The following is a 25252-nucleotide window of genomic DNA, read 5'->3' as shown; positions in this document are numbered from 1 at the left end:
CAAAATAAAGGCCGACACTGCTTCCACTGTCTTCTCATCTATTTCCCATGAGGTGATGGGACCAGATGCCATGATCTTAGTTTTCTGAATGTTAAGCTTTAAGCCAACTTTTTCACTCTCCTCTTTCACTTTCATCAAGAAGCTCTTTAGTTCCTCTTCACTTTCTGTCATAAGGGTGGTGTCATCTGCATATCTGAGGTTATTGATATTTCTCCCGACAATCTTGATTCCAGCTTGTGCTTCTTCTAGCCCAGCGTTTCTCATGATGTACTCTGCATACAAGTTAAATAAGTGGGGTGACAATATACAGCCTTGATGTACTCCTTTTCCTATTTGGAACCAGTCTGTTGTTCCATGTCCAGTTCTAACTGTTGCTTCCTGACCTGCATACAGGTTTCTCAAGAGGTGAGTCAGGTTGTCTGGTATTCCCATCTCTTTCAGAATTTTCCACAGTTTATTGTGATCCACACAGTGGAAGGCTTTGGCGTAGTCAATAAAGCGGAAATAGATGTTTTTCTGGAACTCTCTTGCTTTTTCGATGATCCAGCGGATATTGGTATTATAGTGGGCCCTAAATCCAATGACTGGTGTTTTTATAAGAAGGCCATGTGAAGACACACAGGGAGGAAAGCCAGGAGATAATGGAGGCAGAGACTGAAGTCATGTGTTTACATGCTAAGGAAAGCCAAGGATTGCCAGCTACCACTAGAAGCTAGGAGAGAGGCAAGAGATCCTCCCACTCAGAGCCTCCAGAAAAAAACAGCCTTGCTAACACCTTGATTTCAGATGTTTAGAATTGTGAGACAATAAATTCCTGTTGCTTGAAACCATCCCGTTTGTGGTACTTTGCTATAGCAGCCCCAGGAAATGAATACAGTGCTCTAGCTGAGCCCCTCCTTCAGGTCTAGTTAACCCAAGTGGGCTTTCTTCCATTAAATAACACTTGTTGGGGCTTCAGTCACATGTCCTTTGCCTGTGACTTCTCATTTATCTCTCTCCTTTTTCAATTTTGTAGAGGTATAATTGAAATGCCCTATTTCACTTCTCTTTTGCACGCACTGAGAATTTGGGGGAAGCTCTGCACAGTGTCAAGAGATGATCCACCTCCCCCACTCAGCCTTCTAATGATTACACTGGCTTAGTGAGCACGGCGGTGTTTCTAGAACCGTTTAGTTCAATAAGTATTTAAACAGTAAAAGCAGCCTCAGACAAAACTTTTGCATGACAAAGGATACCAAAAACTAAGTGAATAAACAAAGAGCCAGAAAAATACTATATGGCATAAGACAATCAAAGGTATAGTTTCTATAATATACAAAGTGTTCTTATAAATTGATAAGAAAATGAAAAACAACTCAATAGAAAGTTGAGGAAAGGATATAAACAGACTAGTAACAGAAGTGCAAATTCAAATGGTGAAATCATATGAAAAGATGCTCAAATTCATAACCAGTTAGAGAACGGAAAAATGAAGCAGTAGTCATTTTATATACAACAAAGTGGTAAAGATTAATAAAGAGCAATGCCCCCACTTCTTAGGGGTAATGTAGGGAAGAATGACATAAATTGTTGATTAAACTGAAGCACTGCAGCTTTATTTAAAAAGTAACCTGGAAATTTCTATTAAAATTAGCAATACAAATAACCTTTTACCCAGAAGAGACTTTTTTTCTGTATCATTCAAAATGAATAACCAGAAAAAAGGAAACAAATTGAATATCCATTGGGAGAGAAATGGTTAAATAATTATAGTACATCTACAAAGTGGAATAATATGCAGCATTTAAAAATTGAATCAGAGAGACTTCTCTGGCAGTCCAGTAGTTAGGACTCCACACTTCCACTGCAGGGGGCATGGGTTTGATCCCTGGTTGGGGAACAAAAATCCCACAAACTGCTCATGGGATGCAGCCAAAAAAATTGAGTCAGAGAAAGGAAAATGACTTGGAGGTATTTCCATGAGCATCACTGAGAAAAGAAAGATGCAAACAAGTTAGTGTAAACCTATGTTTGTAAGGGCTTCCCTGGTAGCTCAGCGGTAAAGAATCCACCTGCCAATGTAGGAGACATGGTTTTGACCCTTGGGGCGGGGAAATGGCACCCAATTCCAGTATTCTTGCCTGGAGAATTCAATGGACAGAGGAACCTGGCAGACCACAGTCCATGCGGTTGCAAAGAGTCAGACAAGATTTAGCAACTAAACAACAACATCATTTGTAAAGCAAACACTCACCAGATGAAGGCATGTATGTTTGTTTACCATATCTGTGTATAAGATAGATAGCATATGGTTCCAATTTTGTGCTCCTTCCTGTACGCATGCCCTTGCCATGTAACTTCACAATTTCTTCCATCAAGAGATGAAATACATATGTATACCTGTGGCTGATTCATGCTTATGTTTGGCAGAAAACAACAAAATTCTGTAAGGTCATTATCCTTCAATTAAAAAATAAATAAGTTAAAAAAATTTTTTTAAAACCCCAAAACTTAAAAAAAAAAAGAGATGAAACAGATTTCCCTGTCCACTGATTATGACATAAGCCAAAGGGATGTTTGCTGATGTGGCACAAGCAGACGCTTGAAAAAGTGCCTGGGTGACTGAACTTGCCTGCCTATATTTCTCCTATCTCTATGGGAAGGATATTCCTGGGTTAGCTCACTGATTCTAGGAGGATGATGAGGGATCCTTGAATCAGAGCAACTCTAGCAAAGATAAAAGCCAGGCAAACCGAACCTAGAGTCCCTAGCTGATCCTGAGATGTATGAGCGAACCTACCCAAGAGGAACCAAATCCCAATCTCATGAGCTATGAACTACAATATTATGTAGCTGCCATATTGAATTACTGAGTTTTGGGGTAGTTCATTATGCAGATTAGCTGACCAATACTGTGTGTGTGCATTTATCTGTGTATATACATTGTGTTTGCATAGGATTAGATCTCTGTGAATAAAATAAAAGTATTTACAATAGTCTAACCTGATTTATGGATTATCAGTGTGATGAAGTTTAATGTCAGAAGAGAGAAAAGGAGAATTAAGCAAAAAGTAAAATATAAAGAAATAAATTCATAAATGAAAGGACTGCTCTAAAACAAAAAATACATGTATATTATCCCATCTACACTACACACACACACACACACACACACACACACATGTAGTGAGTTAGATAGTACCCCTCATCAAATGTATATCCACTCTGTATCTCAGGATATGGCCTTATTTGGAATAAAGGTCTTTATAATTAAGGTAAGGATCTGTAAGATAATGTCATCCTGGATTAAGATGGACTTTAAATCTAAAGATTGGTGTCTGTATGAGAGACAGCAAAGGACAATACAGAAAAACAGAGGAAGGCCACATGAAGAAGCAGAGACCAAAGTAATGCACGTACAAGCCAAGAATTGCTGGCAGCTGGTAGACACCACGAGAAAATCCTGGAACAGAGTCTCCATCAGAACGTCCAGAAGAAAGCAACCTTGCTGACACCTTGATTTTGGACTTCTGACCACTAAGACGGTGAAAGAATAGATTTCTGTTTTAAACCACCAAGCCTGTGGTACTTTGTGATGGCAGCCACAGGAAACTAACATATACTCCATCCATGGTGTTCATCATTCAAGATGGTGCTCACCTGCACATATCATAACACTGACCACACACCTTTCTTACAGAGTCATGCTTTATTATAGGCATATATGGTTATCTTCCTTATGGTGACAAATGGATGCTGCATCTGAGGCAGGAAGCTGCTATTCCAATGGTAAGAAGGGAGGAAGGGCAAATAGAAAAAGGTGAAAGGCAGATGTCAGTATGGTCTGTTTTCTTTTACAAAGTTTTACCTGAGAGTCACTGAGAAATTTCATCTTTTGTGTCACTGGCCAGACCTCACCTCACCTAGCTGCAAGGGGGTATAAAATCATATCCTGGAGATATGTTGAACTTTCAGCCAGAGTGATTTATTGATGAGTTCAATTGGAAGTTAGGAGAGACGTAAAGAAGTAAAAAACACACAACTGGAAAAATACAACTGTTTTTAATTAAGAAGAAATGTATAATTTTAAATAATTTACATGTTTAGCTACAAGGAGGTATCACCTCACATTGGTCAGAATGGTCATCATCAAAAAAATTTACAAACAATAAATGCTGGAGAGGGTGTGGAGAAAAGGAAACCCTCCTATACTGTTGGTGGCAATGTAAATTGGTATAGCCACTATGGAGAACAGATGGTGGCTCCTTAAAAAACTAAAAATAGAACTACCATATGACCCAGCAATTCACTCCTAGGTACATAACCAGAGAAAACCATAATTCAAAAAGATGCATGCACCCAAATTTTCACTGAAGCACTATTTACAATAGCGAAGATATGGAAGCAGCTTAAATGTTCATTGACAGAGGAATAAATAAAGAATATGTGGTACATATATACAATGGAACATCGCTGCTGCTGCTGCTGCTAAGTCACTTCAGTCGTGTCCGACTCTGTGCGACCCCATAGACGGCAGCCTACCAGGCTTCCCCGTCCCTGGGATTCTCCAGGCAAGAACACTGGAGTGGGTTGCCATTTCCTTCTCCAATGCATGAAAGTGAAAAGTGAAAGTGAAGTCGCTCAGTTGTGTCTGACTCTCCACCACCCCATGGACTGCAGCCTACCAGGCTCCTCCGTCCATGGGATTTTCCAGGCAAGAGTACTGGAGTGGGGTGCCACTGCCTTCTCCCAATGGAACATTACTCAGCCATAAAAAAGAACAAATAGTGCCATTTGCAGCAACATGGATGGACCTAGAGACTGTCATAATGAATGAAACAAGTCAAATAGAGAACGAAAAATATCATATGATATTGCTTATATGTGGAATCTAAAACAAGAGTAAAAATGAACTTATTAACAAAACAGAAGTAGAGTCACAGATACCAAAAACAAACTTATGGTGACCATGGGGTATGGCAGGGAGGGACAAATTGGGAGACGGGTTGACATCTCCACAATACTATATATAAAACAGGTAACGAATAAGGACCTACCTTATAGTACAGTGTGTAATGGCCTATATGGGAAAAGAATCTAAAAGGAGAGTGGACATGTGTATATGTATAACTGATTGACTTTGCTGTACACCGTTTCAGGTGGTACAACACTGTAAATAAAATATATTCCAAAAAAATGTTTTTTAAAAAGTTACATGTCTTTAAAGAGGAAAAGGAAAGGGGCTCAAGGAAGAGATAGTAAGGGATGATAAAGTCCTGAGTAAGAAATATAATATACTGGCAGGACTCAGGAAATATGAATAATAACAAAAACAATTATAGAAATAACAACTATATTTGTAATGTAAACTATGAACTTTGGTCAATGTATTGTCATTGATTGTAACAAATGTACCACTCTGGTGAAGGATGCTGAGAGTGGAGGAAACAATGGGTGTGTAGAGGCAGGGAATATATGAGAAATCTCTACACTTTCCTTTCAATTTTGCTGTGAACCTAAAACTGCTCTTAAAAAGTCTGTTTTCTAGAATTAATTAATTAATTTTAATTGGAGGCTAATTACAATATTGTTGTGGTTTTTGCCATACATCGACATGAATCAGCCACAGGTGTATATGTGGACACATACATATCCCGAACCCCCCTCCCACCTCCCTCCCCATCCCATCCCTCTGGGTTGTCCCAGAGCACCGGCTTTGAGTGCCCTATTTCGTGCATCAAACTTGGACTGGTCATCTATTTCACATATGGTAATATACATATTTCAATGCTATTCTCTCAAATCATCCCACCCTCACCTCCCCCCACAGAGTCCAAAAGTCTATTCTTTACATCTCTGTCTCTTTTGCTGTCTTGCATATAGGGTCATCATTACCATCTTTCTAAATTCCATACGTATGTGTTAATATACTGTATTGGTGTTTTTTTTCTGACTGGCTTAACCCTGTATAATAGGCTCCAGTTTCATCACCTCATTAGAACTGACGCAAATGTGTTCTTTTTAATTGCTGAGTAATATTCCATTGTGTATATGTACTACAACTTTCTTATCCATTCATCTGTCAATGGCATCTAGGTTACTTCCATGTCCTAGTTATTGTAAACAGTGCTGCAATGAACATTGGGGTACACATGTCTCTTTCAATTCTGGTTTCATCGGTGTGTATGCCCAGCAGTGGGATTGCTGGATTGTATGGCGGTTCTATTTCCAGTTTTTTAAGGAATCTCCACACTGTGCTCCATAGCTGTACTAGTTTGCATTCCCACTAACAGTGTAAGAGGGTTCCCTTTTCTCCACACCCTCTCTGGTTTGTGGACATTTTGATGGCAGCCATTCTGACCAGCATGAGATGGTACCTCACTGTGGTTTTGATTTGGATTTCTCATGTACCTCCAACCCAATTTTATCAAACATTGACATATTCACCATGATTTTTAATAATTTTTCTTTAAATGAAGTATTTCAGAATGCAATCACATTTGAAAGACACAATGTAGAATAGATGTTACTGATACCAGAAGAAAGTAATATGGAGATGCCTGAAAACAAACTGTCCAATTTGAATTGAAAAAGGGGAAATAAATGAAACTAAATAGGGAAAAAAAGTGACAGCTATGAAATGGAGACAAAAGAATACTGATAAGCACCAGAAGAAAAGGATAGAAAACCTAGAGGAGAAAAAATATTCAGTGATAAAATTAAAGGAAATTCATTTGAAATTAAAGAAGACATGAATCTGTGGATTGAGTGTATACTAAATTCAAGGGAAAAGGTGATATAGAATAGCAAACAGTGAGACATATACAAGTAAAGTTACTGAACCTCAGTGAATACATAGAATCTTACATGTGTGTTAGTCACTCTGTCATGTCTGACTCTTGCGACCCCATGGACTGTAGCCCACCAGGCTCCTCTGTCCATGGGATTTCCCAGGCAAGGATACTGGAACGGGTTGCCATTTCCTTCTCCGGGGGATCTTCCCGATGCCAGGATCAAACCAGGGTCTCCTGCATTGCCGGCGGATTCTTTACCATTTGAGCCACCAGGGAAGCCCTCGAATCTAATGGGCATCCATGAAAAAAGCTAGAATATAATCAGAGAGACTTCAGACTTCTCCACAGCAATGCTCAGAGTTCTGGGGCAGGGAGTGAGACCCCATAATGTTATAGTCAGTCTGTTGTCCAGATATAAAAAAAGAAAGGTATTTTAAAACATACAAAAACTCAGAGAATATTGCACCCACAAGCTCTTCTTGGGAAAAAAAAATCACCTGATGACAAAATCAAGTCAACCAAGAGATGAATTGAAATTAAAAAACCAAGGACTGGGGAAGCTGGTAAAATCCAATTACTACAAAAACAGTTCAATATACAGAGATTTAAATGAAAACAATGGGCAAAAACATCAGGCAAATGGAACCAAAATGAAAAATTGGTCACCAAAATTAATATCCTGTAAGGTTAAATTTTTAAAAACACATTAAAATGACAAAGAGAATCAATTTTTAATGATAAAAGGTACGATTCAAATAATGAACTAACATTTATTTGTGCAACAAATAATGTATATTCAACATGCATACATTTAAATCCTGAAGGAACTACAGTGAGAAATAAACAAGTCCAAAAATTGGAAACTTTGACTTACTCTGCAGTACAACAGATTGAGTATACCAACTCCCCACGTACCACTATCATCAAAATCTAAGTAAGATTTTCCTAAGGATTTAAATAACATAATTAAGATAATTGATTAAATAGATACATATTGAACTTTATACCCTGATAAGAGGTAGTACTTCCTTTTTTTTTCATGTATCCATAGAACTATAAGACTTTGTCTTTCATTGTAAGATTTCATCAACAATAAGATACACCAATGATTCAGTAATAGCTGTAGGGAAAAAACCTAATAGCTGTCAAATTTCTTTTCGTAGAGATTTTGAGGCATGTTACAATTTTAGAGTGATTTAAACAAAATATATTCATTAAATTTAAGATGTCATCAGACTGTAAAATCTAATACTATTTTATGTCTCACTAAGAAAGTAAAAACACTACCAATAGGTAACTGCAAGATACCATTCATTGTTGGTAAGATGTCACATTTCATAAATATTATAATGTCTTAGAATCAATAAAAAGAGCAGTAAAATTAAAGTTTATATTAGAATTGAAGGAATAAGGCATAAGCAAAGAAAACTTCAATAAGTCCTCCCAAGTACACTAATGGAGATTATATTTGTTGACTCCAAATAATGAAACTTAAGTTAATAACAAGTATAGAAACTAAAATAACTTAATTATATAGAACTTAGGGCTTTCCCTGTGGGTCAGCTGGTAAAGAATCTGCCTGCAATGCTGGAGACCTGGGTTCGATCCCTGGGTTGGGAAGATCCCCTGGAGAAGGGAAAGGCTACCTACTCCAGTATTCTGGCCTGGAGAATTCCGTGAACTGTATAGTCCACGGGGTTGCAAAGAGTCAGACATGACGGAGCAAATTTCACTTTTAAAAAAATCTTAAGTAACTTTTGGGCCAAAGAAGATATCAAAGCCACAAACAGAGTCTATCTAAGGAAGGGCTTCCCTGGTGGCTCAGACGGTAAAGCGTCTGCCTACAATGCGGGAGACCTGGGTTCGATCCCTGGGTCAGGAAGATCCCCTGGAGAAGGAAACGGCAACCCACTCCAGTATTCTTTCCTGGAGAATCCCATGGACGGAGGAGCCTGGTGGGCTACAGTCCATGGGGTCGCAAACAGTCAGACACGACTGAGCAACTTCACTATACTATACTCACTATAAAGTAGGAATCAAAGAAAAATCCATACACTTAAACAGTTTCATTACTAGATAGGAAGGATGAAAACAAATGAATTAAATAGCAAACTTAATGTTTTTAAAAACAGGAAAACAACTGATAAAAGCAGGAAAATACATTCATAAGATAAAAAATATAGTGAATTATAAAAAATGACAGAATTCACAAATCAATCAAATGCAGTTGTTTCTTCAGAAAGGGGACAAAAACCTAAAATGTCCTAAATGAGAAAATGAGGAAGAATATGAGAATGAATAAAAAAATCTATGAATGAGATTAGGTTTATTATCATAAAAGCAGAGGATTTTGAAAGAACTAGAAGAAAATACTTGGCACAACTCTGCTGATAACATGGATAATTCTCTAGGAAGATGAAAAGTATTGAAAATGACTTAGGAAAAGATGAAAAAACCCCAAATAGACTCATAACCAAAGTTGTTGTATCAGTAAGGGCCCATTTGAGAAAACAGAAACTGCCCTAAGTATTTTAATAGAGAGGTTTTAATATTGGGATTTAATTATATAGGTGGTGGAGGGCTGAAAGGACAAAAAGGCAAAACTGAGGCAAGGCACAGAAAAGAACTGTAAGAAGCCACTACCACTCATAGGGTGTTACATATGAGCTGCCACTCATATGTGTTACAGTATTGCTTCTGCTTTATGCTTCACTTTTTTTTGGCCCCAAGGCATATAGGATCTTTGATCTCTGACCAGGAATCAAATTTGCACCCCCTCCATTGGAAGGCAAAGTCTTAACCACTGGACCGCCCCGGGAAATTCCTAGAGACACATATTTTTGAGTTAAACACATATGGATGATATTTGACACTATGAATGGATGACACTGCCCAGGGCTAAAGAACAAGGGGAAAAGAGGGTCTAAGAGGGAATCTTTATGAATTCCAGCATTTAAAGACTGGGAAGAGAAGGATAAACTAGCAATGGAGGCTAAGCAAGAGAGAAAGGAGAAAAACTTGGAAGGTGAGGAAACAGCACATCCCAACGAGGATGTCATTGGTCGGCAGTGTCAAGTATTGACAACATCAAGTAGCAGGAGAACTGAAAACTTGATCTGCACTATGGACAGTGACTAGTAGCATCAGAGAAAACAATATCTGTAGAGTGACAGCACTAGAAGCCAGAGTGGAGTGGGTTGAGGAGTGAAGACGGGGTGACAGAGATGCTTAGACAACTCTGGGGAAGGCAGCTTGTGCAGGGGACAAAAGAGATGGTGTGGCTGGTGAAGGGGTCAGGGATATTTACTGTTGGTGGTGGATGTTTTTTTTGTCATCAGAACCTTTTGGATCCACTGCACTCTTACGAAAATAAAAATCTGGGACAGCACTTACTGTGATTCAACACTGATATGTGACCACCTATGCAGAGTCCCTGTTTGATGTATAATAGGTATCTTGAAATTAACATGTTTAAAATTGGATTCTTGATCTTCTCACTCAAACATGCTCTGCCAGCAGCCTTTCCCATTTCAGTGTTAGCTCTTTTTGGTTGCCTAGATCAAAAACCTGTCTTCCTTGATTATCTTCTTTTTTTCTGACACCTAAATGCAATCCATCAGCAGATTTTACTGGCTCAACTTTTTAAATGTACCTAGAACACAATCACTTATCACCACTGCCATCTTTGTCTAAGCCACTTTCATCTCTCCTGGATGATTTCAATGGTCTTCTGGCTGCTCATCTAGCTTCCACTCTTGCTCCTCTGGAGATTATTCTCAACCCGGAGAATAACAGAAGGTTCTTTTTATATGTAAATCAAATCATGTCATGCTTTTGCTCAAAACACTCCAATGACACTTCTTCCTCCAGTAAGAGTGAGTCTTTAAAATAGCTTACAAATCCCTCTGTGATCTGACCCCATCGCCTTTTGAATTTCATAACCCAATACTCTCCCCTTTACTCTATCTGCTACTGCCACACCAGCCTCTTTGTCATTCCTTGACTATTTCAAGCACATCTTTGCCTCAAGACCTTTGCACTGGCTGTTTCCCCTGTCTGACCTGCTTTCCCCCCAGCTATTCACATGGCTAACTTCCTCTCCTTCTTTCATTTATGACTTCTCTCTAAATTCCTGCTTCTTCAAATGTTTCCTTTCTTGGCTAAATAAGTTTGAGAAATTTAAATCACGAGTGTTGTCAATATTCACATTATGTACAATTAGGAATTTGTGAATTGTTTTAAGAATGTGTGCTGAGAGAGCATAGTGAGAGAGCTGAAAAGAGAGAGAGGGGAGAGAAGGAAAGAGGGAGGAGAAAAGAAAAAAGGCATCATGTAACCCCCAAATTTGCAAATGGAAGAGGTCTAAGACTTCCCAAAATGCTTCACATTACAAAAGATAGATGAGCTACAAGAAAGTACAGGTATTTACGGTCATTCACAGTCCTCATATACAGCCTCATGATATAGACTAATACAATATATTGTAAAAAAAAAAAATATATATATATATATATATCATAGCCAGGTGACATATTTATTACCTACCATATGCTTGATATTCTATAAGGTGCATACTTCACCTTTAATCTTTTCATTAACTCTTGGTGAGGAAACTGAAACTTATGGAGGGTATGTGTCTTCTCTGAGCCCACAAGCTAGGAAGTGGCAGAGAAGTGATTTACACCTGGGGGTTGTGGGGTGGGAGATAGGGACAGGTTTGACTCCAGAAGCTTTGCTCTTTTCATTACACTATGTGATCTGACACCCCCACCCTCTCAAGTAAATACAATGTTTGTTAGAAAAACTTGTGTCTACCTAATTTTGGTATTATATCACAAATTTACATGGACATTTCTATGGCCTTAATAAGAATGCAGTCATAATTTTGGAAATAATCACTTTGCAATGTGTGGTGGGTTTAATTTTTTGTTTGGTTAATTTATTATACCATCTTATATAGTATCTTGTGGGTGAACTTGACCTCCATGCACATCTTGTTTTGTTGAATGGATTACAGGATTCCAAAATAGTGCAAGACTTGGGGGTATATCATACTCTTAATTAAGCATTCCTCCCATTTTAATTTCTGTCCATTTGGTGGGGAGAGAGAGAAGAGGAGGGAGGAGGATGAGCAGGAGGGGGAGGAGGTGGGGAAACAAGGTGAGCAGACTCTGGAAGACAGGTCAAGGGTTTTGTTCTAGAAGAAGGGCAAATTAATATCTTATGCTTGAATCAATAAAAAGTAGAATTTTGAGTAAATATAACATTAGGTAGTAATAACCCAAGCACTCTATTTTCTAGTCTTGGAGGAATTACACAAATGGCACAAAGAAATGAGAAGTATTTGAATCAACTGGTTGAATATACAGAAGGTCTAGTCCCTAGAGTAGGTAAAGTATGACATTTATAGAAGCAGCTGAACTGGCCATTCTTAGGGACATCAGTTTGCTTCAATCTGAATCTAACAGAACTGAATGTGGAGTCAAATTAAATGAAAAAAAAAAATAGGAGGGAATGAACAAACCCTAAACTCACACTAGAATTCCTTAATTTAATATTTCATAGATTCTGAAGAATCTTCAATTTGGAATATTCTGGATTCTGAATCCAAAGCACAATGATTCCAATGATTTAGTTAATCTGCTAGTGAAGGAGACTAAATGAGAGAGATAAGTTTTCATACGTAGCAACTCTGTTCAATTTTTTCTCTTACAGACATTTTGTTAAGTAAATGAAAGTTGTTCTTTCTAAAACCCAAAATCTAATTACTATGTGAATTACCTCAGCATTTCCACTTATAGTTTAAATCAGGATTGGAATGATGTTTGAGCCCCTCCAACAGAAACCAAAGAAGTCATTTCTAAAGACACCATGTAGCCCAAAATAAACATTTTTGGTTAATATTGTTGACTGAACTCTATGCCACAAACAAACACTTTCTACTTCCAGCCAAGGTAATCACCCACTTGGCACAAAAGGAAATTACACAAGACATTCTATGTCTTAAAGATGGAGATCATTTCCCTGTCTAATATTCTTCCAGAAACAAAATGACAATTATAACAATGATAATTATGACAAAGTCACTTATTAATGGTGTGTACACATGAATTAATTTCCAAATTTCTACTAATTGTGAAACCATTTAGAAAAAAAGGAAATTGATTATGTGTCCCAGTTGAATTTTGGATTACCCAGGACCAATGTTGATCTAGAGCCCAATCTCTGAAGGCCAAAGTGGCCAGGATAATCTTTACACAGTAGCATGGTAAACAGTATACAGTTGACCCTTTAACAATGTGTGTTTGAACTGCCAGGGTCCACTTATATGTGGATTGTTTTCAATAGTAAATACTATAGCACTACATAATGTGCTGTTGGTTGAATCTGAAGATACAAAACCTCAGATACTAAGGGTCCGCTATGGGACTCAAGCATCCAAGGATTTTGGTATCTGCAGGGGCTCTTGGAAGCAGACCCCACAGATAACGAGTGATGACTGTATATACTATAGATAAATAACATATTCTTCTGGCCAGGTTCAGGATGTAGATGAGTGGGTAGGAGACTCTTAGAACTCCACTAACATGAACTTTTCTATTTTTAGGGATAAAAAAGTGCAGACTTCACAAACAGAATAGTAGATATCAGATTTCCAGATATTTCAAATCATCTTAACAGGTGAACAATAGAATAGTGTAACAGAGGCAGATACCTATTCATAAATGTGCTGTACAAATGTAGTTTTAGAAACAGTATTTAGGGGGTTTATAGAAAAATACTGTTTTAATGGAATTGCCTCAGAGAATATCATCTCTCTAAGACCAAGGCTTGGAAGCTCCCAACACTGGATTTCTTAAATTGCAAGTTGACAGGAGCAGACAGCAAGAACAGTAGTTTTTACCCAAAGTTCAGAGGGCTTACTGCTTTTTTATTTCCACTTAATATTTAGGTTCACAAATGTTTTTACCAAAACAATACTGAGAGCATTTAATTCCAAACCAGATCCCTATATCAGACTGCTGTCTCTCTCACACACACTCTCACTCTTAGAGATTTTTATATTAATAGAATTTCAAAAAATATATTCAAGTATAACATATATGAAGAAAAAAGTTCGAATGTGTCAGTTTAATAAATTTCTGCAAATTGAACACACCTCTATTACTAGCAGCTAGCACTCAGATGAAGCAATAGAATGTTATTGTGCATGCTACTTTAAATGAAATGTGAAAATTAATTTTACTTGAATTTTGAGTAGTGAGATGACACTGAAATACTGAACTTTAGAAGAGATTCTTGCTACAGAATATATTGGTTCCTAAAAGATTCCTATAGGCTTCCCAGGTGGCTCAATGGTAAAGAATCTGTCTGCCAATGCAAGGTATGTGGGTTTGATGCCTGGGTGGGGAGGATCCCCCGGAGAAGGAAATGGCAACCCACACCAGTATTTTTGCATGGGATAAATCTCATGGACAGAGGAACCTGGCAGGGCTACAGTCCATGGGGTCACAAAAGAGTCAGATGCAACTTAGCGATTAAGCAACAGCAAAAAGATTCCTATAAGTCAAGAAAAAATATCTTGAAAATTACTAAGAGGTTGGTGTCTTTATCTTTTAAATGGCACAATTTGGTTTTAGATTCATTGATAGACCTGTTTTTATGATGAAAGCTCTGCCACCCTTTATTCCCTCATCTACCAATTTTGTTGCTAGCATTACTTTTACACTGTCAGTGTTTAAAATATTTATTCTGTTCTGAAATCATAGTACCCTCACTGGTTAATCTTATTTCTATATTTTAGTGGATTCAAGTTCACCATGAATCTCTTCATCAGAGTTTTCTATTCCTGAGTTATTTCTTTTGATTCCTTTTTTTGTTGGCAGAATTTTATCACTGAGTATTATTTTTCAAGAAAAGCTCTGAGTTCACATTTGAGAATGTCTGAGTATTGTTTTCACTTGAGTAATATCATATTCTTGAGTTACATTTCTTACTTATAGTTCCACTGTCTCCTGTCATTGAATGTTTCTGTAAAGCTGGCTTGATTCTATCCTCTCCTGTAACCACCATCTTTTTGACGACTTCTATTCCTGCTTGGATACTTGAAGACTTTTTTCTTCTTCCTTGAAGTTGAAAAATATAACTAGCTTGTTTTTCAATGTCAGCTTTTCTGAATAATTTTACCTGGTATACAGTGTGCTTATTAAATCTGCAGAGGAACATGTTTGTAAAGTTTTCTATATCATGTCTGTATTATTTTTTCTAATTTTGATTGCTGAAATCTCTACCTCAGTGATGTCAATTAGGTTTATATCATGTTGTTTTTGTTTCTATATCCAACATTTCCTCTCTATTTTCTTTATTAATTCTCTGTGATTATCTAAACCCTCTCTCTACGCCAGTAATTTAACTTTTTGTCATGACTACTTTGTTTATAGTTTATTTATTAACTTTCTACTAGTTTGTTTGCCTTTGAGGGGAGGTGTATAAATTTTGTTCCTTTGCTCTGCCATTTCCTTTTAAAAATCTTCCTAATGGTTTACTGTTTTTCGTATTCTTACTAAGGTCTTCTAGAGCTGGAAGGGTCTATGTGTTGTACTTACTTCCAGACTTATATCTTCCGCATACTATCTTTTTTTGTTTGTTTGTTTATTTGTTTTAGTTTGCCATACTACTCTTTTCTTCCAGCTCATAATTATGAGACTAGCCTAAATACTCTACCTGGACCTAATATGATGTAGATGGATTCCCCTCATCTCTAGTACATCTTGTCTTGGTCCAATTTCCTTTATTGTTAGGGTTAAAAGAGGAAATTATGGCATAGAACTACCAAAGTTTTGTATCAGATAGTATTGCATTAATGACATTGTAGCTTCAATTAAATGGGTTGTATATATAAGCTTGTATAAAAATGTTATATAAAAACAATAAAGTATAACATATATATACACATATATATGACTCAGGTTAGGACGTGAACATATGAAATATTGATAATTATATCTTCTCTCTCAATGTTACTTTAGTGCTATAAATTGTAAACTTTGAATTTAATTTAAGAATTCAAACTAAGCAAATTGGCACAAACAGAAGAGAGGAAAGGAAGACCACTTCCATTGTCCCTTCTATGCTGATGGTGCAAGAAAGTCTTAGAATTCTAAGATATCTAGGGATAATCAGATGGAGAAAAGCCTATATGGTAGGTAAGCAAACCTATAAATTGATAAAAAAAATATATGGTGAATTATAAAAAATTATAGAATTCACACATCAATCAATTTTCTTATTTACCACATGCAAATTAAGTGCCTCATTTTCCATGTGGTTTAAAATTCCCAAAGATGCAGAAATACTAAGAGCAATAAAAGGTAGTCTTTAGTAGTCTCAGTTTTTCCTTTGCTCTACTCCTCCTGGATTCAAGTCTAAAAAGGCTTCTTAAATCTTAAAAATAAGATTGGGACAAAGTGCTAACCATAATATATTCGGGCATGCCAGAACCTGCAAGCTCAAGGTTGGAGGCCAGTAGACTCACTACTGCCATGTTCCCAGGTTTTAGCATCTTCTTATCTTTTCCCAACAAAATCTTTATGAGGGTGTTTCCTATGATGAAAATTACACTGAGATTAATACCACCCACTTATAAACTTAACTCAGAATATTATGATGCCATTTCTGCATTTTTGTATCATGTGACAGTGGTTCCTCCACGGCAGATGACAAAAATACCCAACTTCCTAATTCCATAAAAGAAAAACTGGCCATAAATTTGGAACTCTAGCAAGGCACTTAGCAGGGCCTCTCATAATATTCTGTGGTCAAGAAGAAAAATAGAGGCTAGATGATTGTACAATTAACATGATTCATAGCTGGTTGAACAACATATGCCAAAATGTGCTAATTAATTAATTATTTAAAGATGCTAATTAATGGGTTGATATCAAGCTTAAGAAACTTTCCAAGTGTTCCAAAGTACTTTGCCCTTTGCCCAGCCAGTGTTCCCTGTAAATTATCAACAACTTGGATCAATATAAAGTATAGTTATCAAACATATGGGTAAGATCCAAACACATTAGAACATTCTCTAATACCATATACAAAAATAAAATCAAAACGGATTAAAGACCTAATGTAAGACCACATATTACAAAACTCTTAGATGAAAACATAGGCAGAACACTCTTTGACACAGATCGTAGCAAGATCTTTTTGGATTTGTATCCTAGAGTAATGGAAATAAAAACAATGGGACCTAATTAAACTTAAAAGCTTTTGCACAGCAAAGGAAATCATAAAATGAAAAGACAACCTATAGAATGACAGATAACATTTGTAAATGATGAAACCAACAGGGGATTAATTTCCAAAATATATAAATAGCTCATATAGCTCAATATCAAAAAATGGGTAGAAGATCTAAATAGACATTTCTCCAAAGGAGACATATAGATGGCTGATAGGCACATGAAAAGATGCTCAATATCACTAATTATTAGAGAAATAAAAACTACAATGAAGTATCATCTCACACTTATCAGAATGGCCATCATCAAAAAGTCTACACATAATAAATTCTGGAGAGTGTGGGGAGAAAGGAACCCTCCTACACTGTTAGTGGGAATGTAAACTGGTACAGCCACTATTAAGTATAGTATGGAGGTTTCTCAAAAAAACTAAAAATAGAGCTGCCATATGATCTAGCAATACCCTTCCTGGGCATATATCTGGAAAAACCATAATTTGAAAAGATACATGCACCCCAATATTCATTGCAGCACTATTTACAAATAGCCAAGGCATGGAAAAAACCTAAACATCCATCAACAGATGGACAAAGAAGATGCAGTATGTGTGTGTGTGTGTGTGTGTGTAAAAGCCATAAAAAAGAATGAAATAATGCCATTTGCAGCAACATGGATGGATCCAGAGATTATTATACTAAAGGCCACCTCATGCGAAGAGTTGACTCATTGGAAAAGACCCTAATGCTGGGAAGGATTGGGGGCAGGGGGAGAAGGGGACGACAGAGGATGAGATGGCTGGATGGCATCACCGACTTGATGGACATGGATTTGGGTAGACTCCGGGAGTTGGTGGTGGACAGGGAGGCCTGGTGTGCTGCGATTCATGGGGTTGCAAAGAGTCAGACACGACTGAGCAACTGAACTGAACTGAAAGTTAGCCAGAGAAAGACAAATATCTTATGATATCACTTATATGTGGAATCTAAAAAACAAATGATACAAATGAACTTATTAACAAAACAGAAATAGACCCACAAACATAGAAAACAATGTTACCAAAAGGGAAAGGACGGAGGAGGGATAAATTAGGAAGTTGGGATTAACAGATACACAATACTGTATATAAAACAGATAATCAATGAGGGCCTACTGTAGAAAACAGGGAACTATACTCAGTATTTTGTAATAACCTAGAAGGGAAAAGAATCTGAAAAAGAACTGAATCACTTTGCTGTCCACCTGAAACTAACACGTTTTAAATCAACTATACTTCAATTAAAAAAAATAAAATGGGATACACAGAATTTTGTTAATCAGCTACATATGGACGTAGCAGCTAAAAGAAGTCCATTTAAATGGTAGGTGGCATTGTAAAGAAATAGATGTTCGTTGGGTAGTGGAAGAAACATTGGTTCTGGCACCAGCAAACTAGGTCAAATCCCAGTTCTGCTACTTTGGCCACTCAAATTCTGTGATCCTTACTTTTTCTCAGAGTTGTTGTGATGTTTAAATGTGTTAACATGTCTAAGTTCCAAGTACTTGTGGGCAGTAAATATGATCTAGAAAAGCTACCATTTAAAGTTAAATGCGTGGCCATGCCATTCCATTTTTCCCTAAAAAAGATGGTGCTTGAATTAATTCCAGGTGCCACACTTACAAGCAAAGTGGAGCTACTTCCAAAGACGGTGGCCAGGATGGATGAGCAACTCCAGAGAGACCATGAAGAACTGCTGCAGGAACTTGGAATAGTTGGCTTGAAGAATAGTGAATTGGAGACCCTATTTACCTTCAAATACCTGACAGTCCTCCATGGCTTCCTGGAGGGCTGCTCCAAGACAGGAGAACTAACCTAGAAGATGGAAATTACAAGAATGTGGGCCAGGGTGACCACTTGGTGGGGATGTTGTGAGCAATTTCAGCACAAGTGGATGGTTGGACTACATGGCCTTCAACAAGACAGTCTGATTATCATCTTTCTAGGACACTTAGCATAAAGTGGTTCCTTCTACATTCTGCCTCATAGTAACCTAGAGTCTCCACTTTCTTGAGTTGAGCTGGTTTCTAGCTTTACAAGGATACCACCTTCACATCAACTCTAGGCCAAATCTCTTCTTTCTCCAATCTGTCTTCTTTGACCAGTTTACTGTTGTTAACCAGTTTATTGCATTTGTTTGTAAATTTCTGGTTACTTGAAGTGCCATCTTTCCCCAAACTATTCAAAGGACACAGAAAGGGGCGTTTGTGAACATTTATTGGGAGATAGACCAGCAAAATGTGACTTTCTGGTTGCTGAAGAAGGTAAACGTGGGAATTAAGAACCTGTATTGAGCTCCAGAGTTGGAGCTGTGGATCAAGAAGTCGGGTGGGCGCCAGATTCCAGACGAAGCTTTTACAGAAAATTTAGCGTATTTGGGAGGAAGCAGAGACCAGAGGCCTTGAGCCTGCCAGCCTGCAAAAAGTACTCAAAAGTTGTCTGCTCACTAGATGACTTCTGTTTTCCAGAGGCAAAATAAGGCCTGGGCAGGTTGTTCAGTATCTCCAGCCTGTTCCAGATTGCAACTGGTAAAGTGCCTGAGGCAACGGAGAGGCTGTTCGCCTCTGGCCTGGCCAGGCCCATCCGCTCCCCTCCCAGGTGACCACAAGGAACCATTTTAATGTTTTTTTTTTCCGGCCTCTGTGCAGGGGAAAATTGGCGGCGCTCCGGTTGCCAGGGACGCCGCCGCCGCCAGTTCGGCGCGGCTGGGGTGAAAGAGGATGCTGGAGGGAGGGGGTCGTCTCTCCTGACTGGCTAGGGCACGAAGGGTTATTTGCATAATACTTCCTGACAGCACCTGATTGGCTGAAGCCGGAGGGGCGGTGGTGGGGTGATTCCAAGGGCCGGGAGCTCTGGATCCCGACCTTTCTGTTCCGGAGTTACCCCTGTGGGCGTGAGTTCTTGTTCTGTCCCTGGGGGCACTGAGACGGCCCGGTTTGGGAAGTTTTGCAGGCCGGTGCAAGAGCCATCTTTTTCTTACAGTGTTTAAGAAATGTGAAAGAAAAGGAGTCAAGAAACTGGGGGGATGGAGTGTGACCTCAACCCCAGAAGAAGGAAGGAAACAGCTCAGAGTGGCGAGTGGAGACCGAAAAGAAGGCTTTAGGGGCTTTCTCTTAAGCTGGGAGGGGTTTTGCTGGGATTCCTTTGCTAGATCACTTGAATTTCCGTTTTCTGAGAGTTATTATCACACTTTGCTGAAACTGGGGAGAAAAGAGGCAGGATTCCAGCATTTAGTAACTCAAATCTGAATACTAAATTTTCATCCAGAGGCATATGTACTTAAAATATCAAGCCGGTCTGTCATAGGGGACAAAATGCGTTTTAATTTGTAGATAATCAGTTATTGAAAACTGGATGTGTGTCTTTTTGTTTTTTGAGATTTCTTGTTGCAATGTTTTTTGTCTGTCATTGTGCATAAGGGCTTAAATTCAAGCTGGAGTATTTTGTACTCGCCAGTTGCCTAAGCACTGGGGGCAGTGTGGAAGGGTCTGAATCATCATGAACCATTTTCACATGTTTAAGGTTTCTGACCCTTCATGTAAAAACCTTTAGACTATGAAAAGATCCTATACTAAGTACAATTTCACCTTTATACTTTACAGTTTACATAATAATTTTTATATCTATTATCTTATTCACCATTAACCAAAATTTGGCACAGTCCGTGGGAGAAGCTCCATTTTATTGAAGAGGAAATTGGGGCTGGAAGAGTTTGTATGTTTCCACATGTGTAAACAGAGGATGAGATTATTTTAATGCTTGAAATTTACATAATGCTTCTTTGGTCTACCTTTTTCTTTCCACTGATTCTCCCAAAGACGTTGAGCTGGTAACATGATTCCAGTTTTACAGATAAAAAACTAGGGCTATGGTCTGGCAGAACTAATAAGCCCTGGGAGGGGGGCTCCCAGGGCTGGGCTCTGTCTCCTCTGTCCCACCCTTGTAGCACCAAGTCAGATTTTCATTCAAAAGACAATTAGGAAGATGGTTTGCCGTGGGAAAAAATTAAATATAGATTATTAAAGTGAAAGGGGAAAAAATAAACTTATTTTGTGCTTCTCCCTGTTGGCACTTTTGTCCTGTGAAAAGACAGTACTAAAAGCACCCTTAAAAGGTTTTAGAGAAAAGAGATTAAAAATTAGAAACTTGAGTCTTCTTGGATTATCTGTAGGACTGTTGGAGAACACTGTTGGATGAAGGACATGGCATGGCAATTGAGATGGGAAAAACAAAACTGAAAACGGGCTGTGGTTTAGAGTCTCAAACTGAAATTTAAGGTGCAAGACTGAAAAGTTAAATCCAGCAATTTGGTACATAGTTTTAGGCCCTATTGAATGACCTTGCGTTTTAAGAACTATTTTTGGAAAGGAACATTTCAAACTCTCTTCCTAAAAAAAAAATACTGGACACCTCCCCCACTTTTCTGTTAAATGATGAAAGACACCCGGCACAACCCTACCTACTGTCACTCTCTCCTGGCCTTTTGGCAGTCAAAAGGCCACGGATCTCTGAGTAGCGGGATTTGGGCAAAAGTCAGGAATTTGGCTACTTCCCATCGCCACATCTGATCTCCTGGAAGGCTGTGCAGATGCAAGGATGGGTCGCTCTTCATCCCTTGGCAACGGATGTTACTGGAAATATTGCGAAAGACCCAGCCAGGAGGTAGGCAAAAGCCTCTGAGGCTCATCTCCCCGCCCCCACAGTAGGCCAAGGCCAGGGCCATGGCGGGAGCACCAAGCGTCCACGTGCTGCCGGCATGCCCCGTCACCCTTCTTTCACCCTTCTTACGTAAGAGTCTCGGGATGGAGTTGCTGCTACTGCGGGTCCCTTTTCCCCGACGGCTATTAATAAACCGGATTGGTAGTTTCTGGGCCACTGCCAGCATAGATGCGGGGTTGGGGGGGGGCCTCACTTTACGACCAGGGCACCAGCAATTCGGTCTTCCCACCCCGGGAACTTGAGCAAGACCCACCCATCCCCCGCACTCCTGCCCGCCCACTGGCCGGAGGGGACGCCGGCCCCTCCTTTACCCACACAGCGCCTGACCTCCCCCCCACACACTGGCCTGCTCTGCACTCGGCGCTGGCGGGTGCGGCTGGCTGCTCCATCTCTCCTCTGCCCTGCCCTGCCACGGCGCCCTCCCTCCGCCCGGGTATCAGGCGAGAGGCGGGGCTGGCCCAGCACGCCCCGCCCCCGCTGTAGAAAGGGCCCAGAGAGTGTTACTCCCGGTCGTCCTCAGCTTGGGCCTTTTATCTCGGCGCTGCCGGGGAGGCGGGAGGAGGAGACACAAGGGGTGGCCCTGAGCGTCGGCGACACCTTTCCAGGGCTCTATAAATTGAGCACCTGGGATGGGTAGGGGGCCCACGCCACCACCACCGCCCGCAGACACAGTTCGGCTACTGACCGCCGCAGCAGCCGCAGGCAGCAGCCGCCGGGAGCGGGAACGCTGAGCTACCCAGCAGCAGGGGATCTCGAGGCGCCGGAGGAAGTGCGTGCCCCCTCCCCATTTCTGCCCGGTCTTCGGGGGTTCTTGGACTCCGGCTTTGGAGGGAGACGGGAGTGGGGAGCCCACCTTCTTTCTCTCGGAGGCACTGGGCGCGCTAGGAGGTGGGACCGCCTGATTGCTGGGAGCCACCCGGGCGCCGTCCCAGAGAAGCAGTAACCGGGGGGATGGGGGGGAGGGGCGGTGCGGGCAGGCGGGGGTACCGGGCACCCTAGCTGGGTGAATAATCTTCTCTTTCGTCCCTGTCTTCCAAGCAGGCAAGGGCTCGACCCAGGGACCACGAGCTGATATCGCGAGCTTCCGGACGCCAAAGCCAGAAGTCGCGCATCCCGCAGGGCCGGGCTGCGATCGAGACGAGTTGGAGAAGGCGGAGGAGGAGCCGGGAATCCCGCCGCACCGGCAGTAGCCAGGCTCCCGGCGCGGGCCTCACAGAGCGCGTGAAGGCGGGCAGCCCCTCGCCCTAGCCGGCCATCCCGTGCCCCTGCGTCCCTGTGCTTCGGCGCCCACGCGGCCACCATGATGCAAATTTGCGACACCTACAACCAGAAGCACTCGCTCTTTAACGCCATGAATCGCTTCATCGGCGCGGTGAACAACATGGACCAGACGGTGATGGTGCCCAGTCTGCTGCGCGACGTGCCGCTGGCCGAGCCGGAGCTGGACAACGACGTCGGCGTGGAGGTAGGCGGCAGCGGCGGCTGCCTGGAGGAGCGCACGCCCCCGGCCCCCAGCCCGGGCAGCGCCAATGGCAGCTTTTTCGCGCCCTCCCGGGACATGTACAGCCACTACGTGCTGCTCAAGTCCATCCGCAACGACATCGAGTGGGGAGTCCTACACCAGCCGCCGGCGGCGGGGAGCGAGGAGGGGAGCGCCTGGAAGTCCAAGGACATCCTGGTGGACCTGAGCAACCTGGAGGGCGCGGACGCCGGCGAGGAGGACCTGGAGCAGCAGTTCCACTACCACCTGCGAGGGCTGCACACTGTGCTGTCCAAACTCACGCGCAAAGCCAACATCCTCACTAACAGATACAAGCAGGAGATCGGCTTCAGCAATTGGGGGCACTGAGGCGGGGCGCCCGCGGCTGTCCCGCACCCTTCCTGGTCCCATCTCTCACCCTCTCTCTTTCCTTAAAGCTATTTTCTTTCTGGCTCTAGGGCGCGATGGGCGGCCTGCAAAGTTGGGGGGGCTGCGTACATGCTGGGGGCGCAGCAGGGCAGCATGGAGGAAGGGGCTTCTTTGGCGAGAGCAGAGAGGAAAGTGGTGGCCAAAGAGGTGGGATAGTGCTCAAGGACTTCCTTCTCTCCCCCGGCGGGGTCGGGCGGAGGTGGGGGAATGAGGGGACTGTGTTCTACTTTGGTGGGAATGGGCCCGAGTTGACGCCCTGCATTCAGTCTGTGCCTTTCCTGGAGTTTCTTTTCTTTCCGGAGGAGAAGGGCCGAGAATAGGCCATTCCGGGGCGCGGCGCTGGGTTGCCACACTTGGGAGCGCTGCCCGGAGCTGGGCGCTGGGGAAGGCGGGGCGGTTGCGCAGCCTCCCGCCACCCTGCCGTTGGGCTGGTGGAGGCAGCAGTGTTGCTAAGGTTGCATCAGTTTTCCTGTAACAGTGGCCCCGTCCTAAGTATTTCGAATCTCCTCCTTGCTCTGAAACTTCGGCGATTCCATTGTGATAGGCGCACAAACAGCACTGTGTCGGTAACTGGTACTAGTTATTAATGATTTTCTGTTACACTGTATAGTTGTTCTGTGGCACCTCTATCCCATCCCTTTCACACCACCCCCACCCCAGTATGTGTAAGCTGGCACGGTGCCAGCTTGTAGGAAACTTGCCACTTGGTGAAAATAATAACATTGTTATGAGAAAGTGGACTTACCCAAGATGGAACCAACTGACATTCTATCCATGTTGTACATAGAATGATGAAGGGTTCCACTGTTGTTATATGTCTTAAATTTATTTAAAACTTTTTTAATCCAGATGTAGACTATATTCTAAAAAATAAAAAAAAGCAAATGTGTTAACGAAACTTGACAAAAGTTTGTTGCTTTCTCATCTGCCAATGAATGGCTTAGTCATTAAATAAAAATAAACTTTTTTTTTTTTTTTTAGCAAAAGCTAATTTTATTTTTCTCTGGTATTTCAAAGTGGTAGATAATCACCTTTGTAAGTATTCAGCTTTGTTTGGGAGGAAGCTACCAACAAGATTTACTTCCAAGCTTTTTCTTTCTAATTCAATACCAAGGTAAGTCTCAACAAAAAGTTCATAAATACTCAGAGTATTTATGGGAAGGTACATATATTAGAGTTTTCAACCAACTTGACTAGCTTATCAGAGTGCTTAGTTAACATTTTGAATTTTTCAAGAGGCTCAAGCACACATTATGCATTTTGAGGCCTAGCCACTTATCTTAAAGGCAGAAATTTCACTTGGCTACTGAGAGGTAAAAATTGGAAGAAAAACACTAGCTAATACTAGTGCACACACCTTTCAGGTCTTGTATTTACCAGTCTTCTATGTTAATCTTAGGAGAGACTTAAATGTTTTATAACACTCGCTGTGGCCTCTTGGACTATTCCCAGTGAAGTGCTAAGCTTTGTGAAGCAGTGTCCAGCAATGCTTCCAGTTTTCCAGGGAGTCAGTCTGTGGCTGTGGACAGCAGGTCTGAGCAAGACTGCAGCAGGGCCCTTCCGAACACTTAGA

At 40.8% G+C, this 25252-nt stretch overlaps 1 protein-coding gene across 2 annotated transcripts; it reads left to right on the top strand.

The window, feature by feature from the left end:
* Positions 1 to 22235: 22235 nt before the first annotated feature.
* On the top strand, positions 22236 to 24577 carry MID1IP1 (MID1 interacting protein 1). 2 transcript variants are annotated; one of them, XM_043459348.1, is made up of 2 exons: positions 22236 to 22539; positions 22809 to 24577. In XM_043459348.1, the coding sequence occupies exon 2, from the start codon at positions 23071 to 23073 to the stop codon at positions 23617 to 23619; it is 549 nt and encodes a 182-aa protein (XP_043315283.1). In that variant the 5' UTR covers positions 22236 to 22539; positions 22809 to 23070; the 3' UTR covers positions 23620 to 24577. The 2 variants fall into 2 exon arrangements, with proteins under 2 accessions (XP_043315283.1, XP_043315282.1); XM_043459347.1 differs by having other exon boundaries at positions 22253 to 22539; positions 22812 to 24577.
* The last annotated feature ends 675 nt before the right edge of the window (positions 24578 to 25252 follow it).

This window comes from Cervus canadensis, chromosome X (assembly GCF_019320065.1).
Source record: "Cervus canadensis isolate Bull #8, Minnesota chromosome X, ASM1932006v1, whole genome shotgun sequence".
Lineage (NCBI taxonomy): Eukaryota > Metazoa > Chordata > Mammalia > Artiodactyla > Cervidae > Cervus > Cervus canadensis.
Note: the sequence above shows the minus strand (reverse complement) of the source record. Positions and strands in the feature narration are given on the sequence as shown.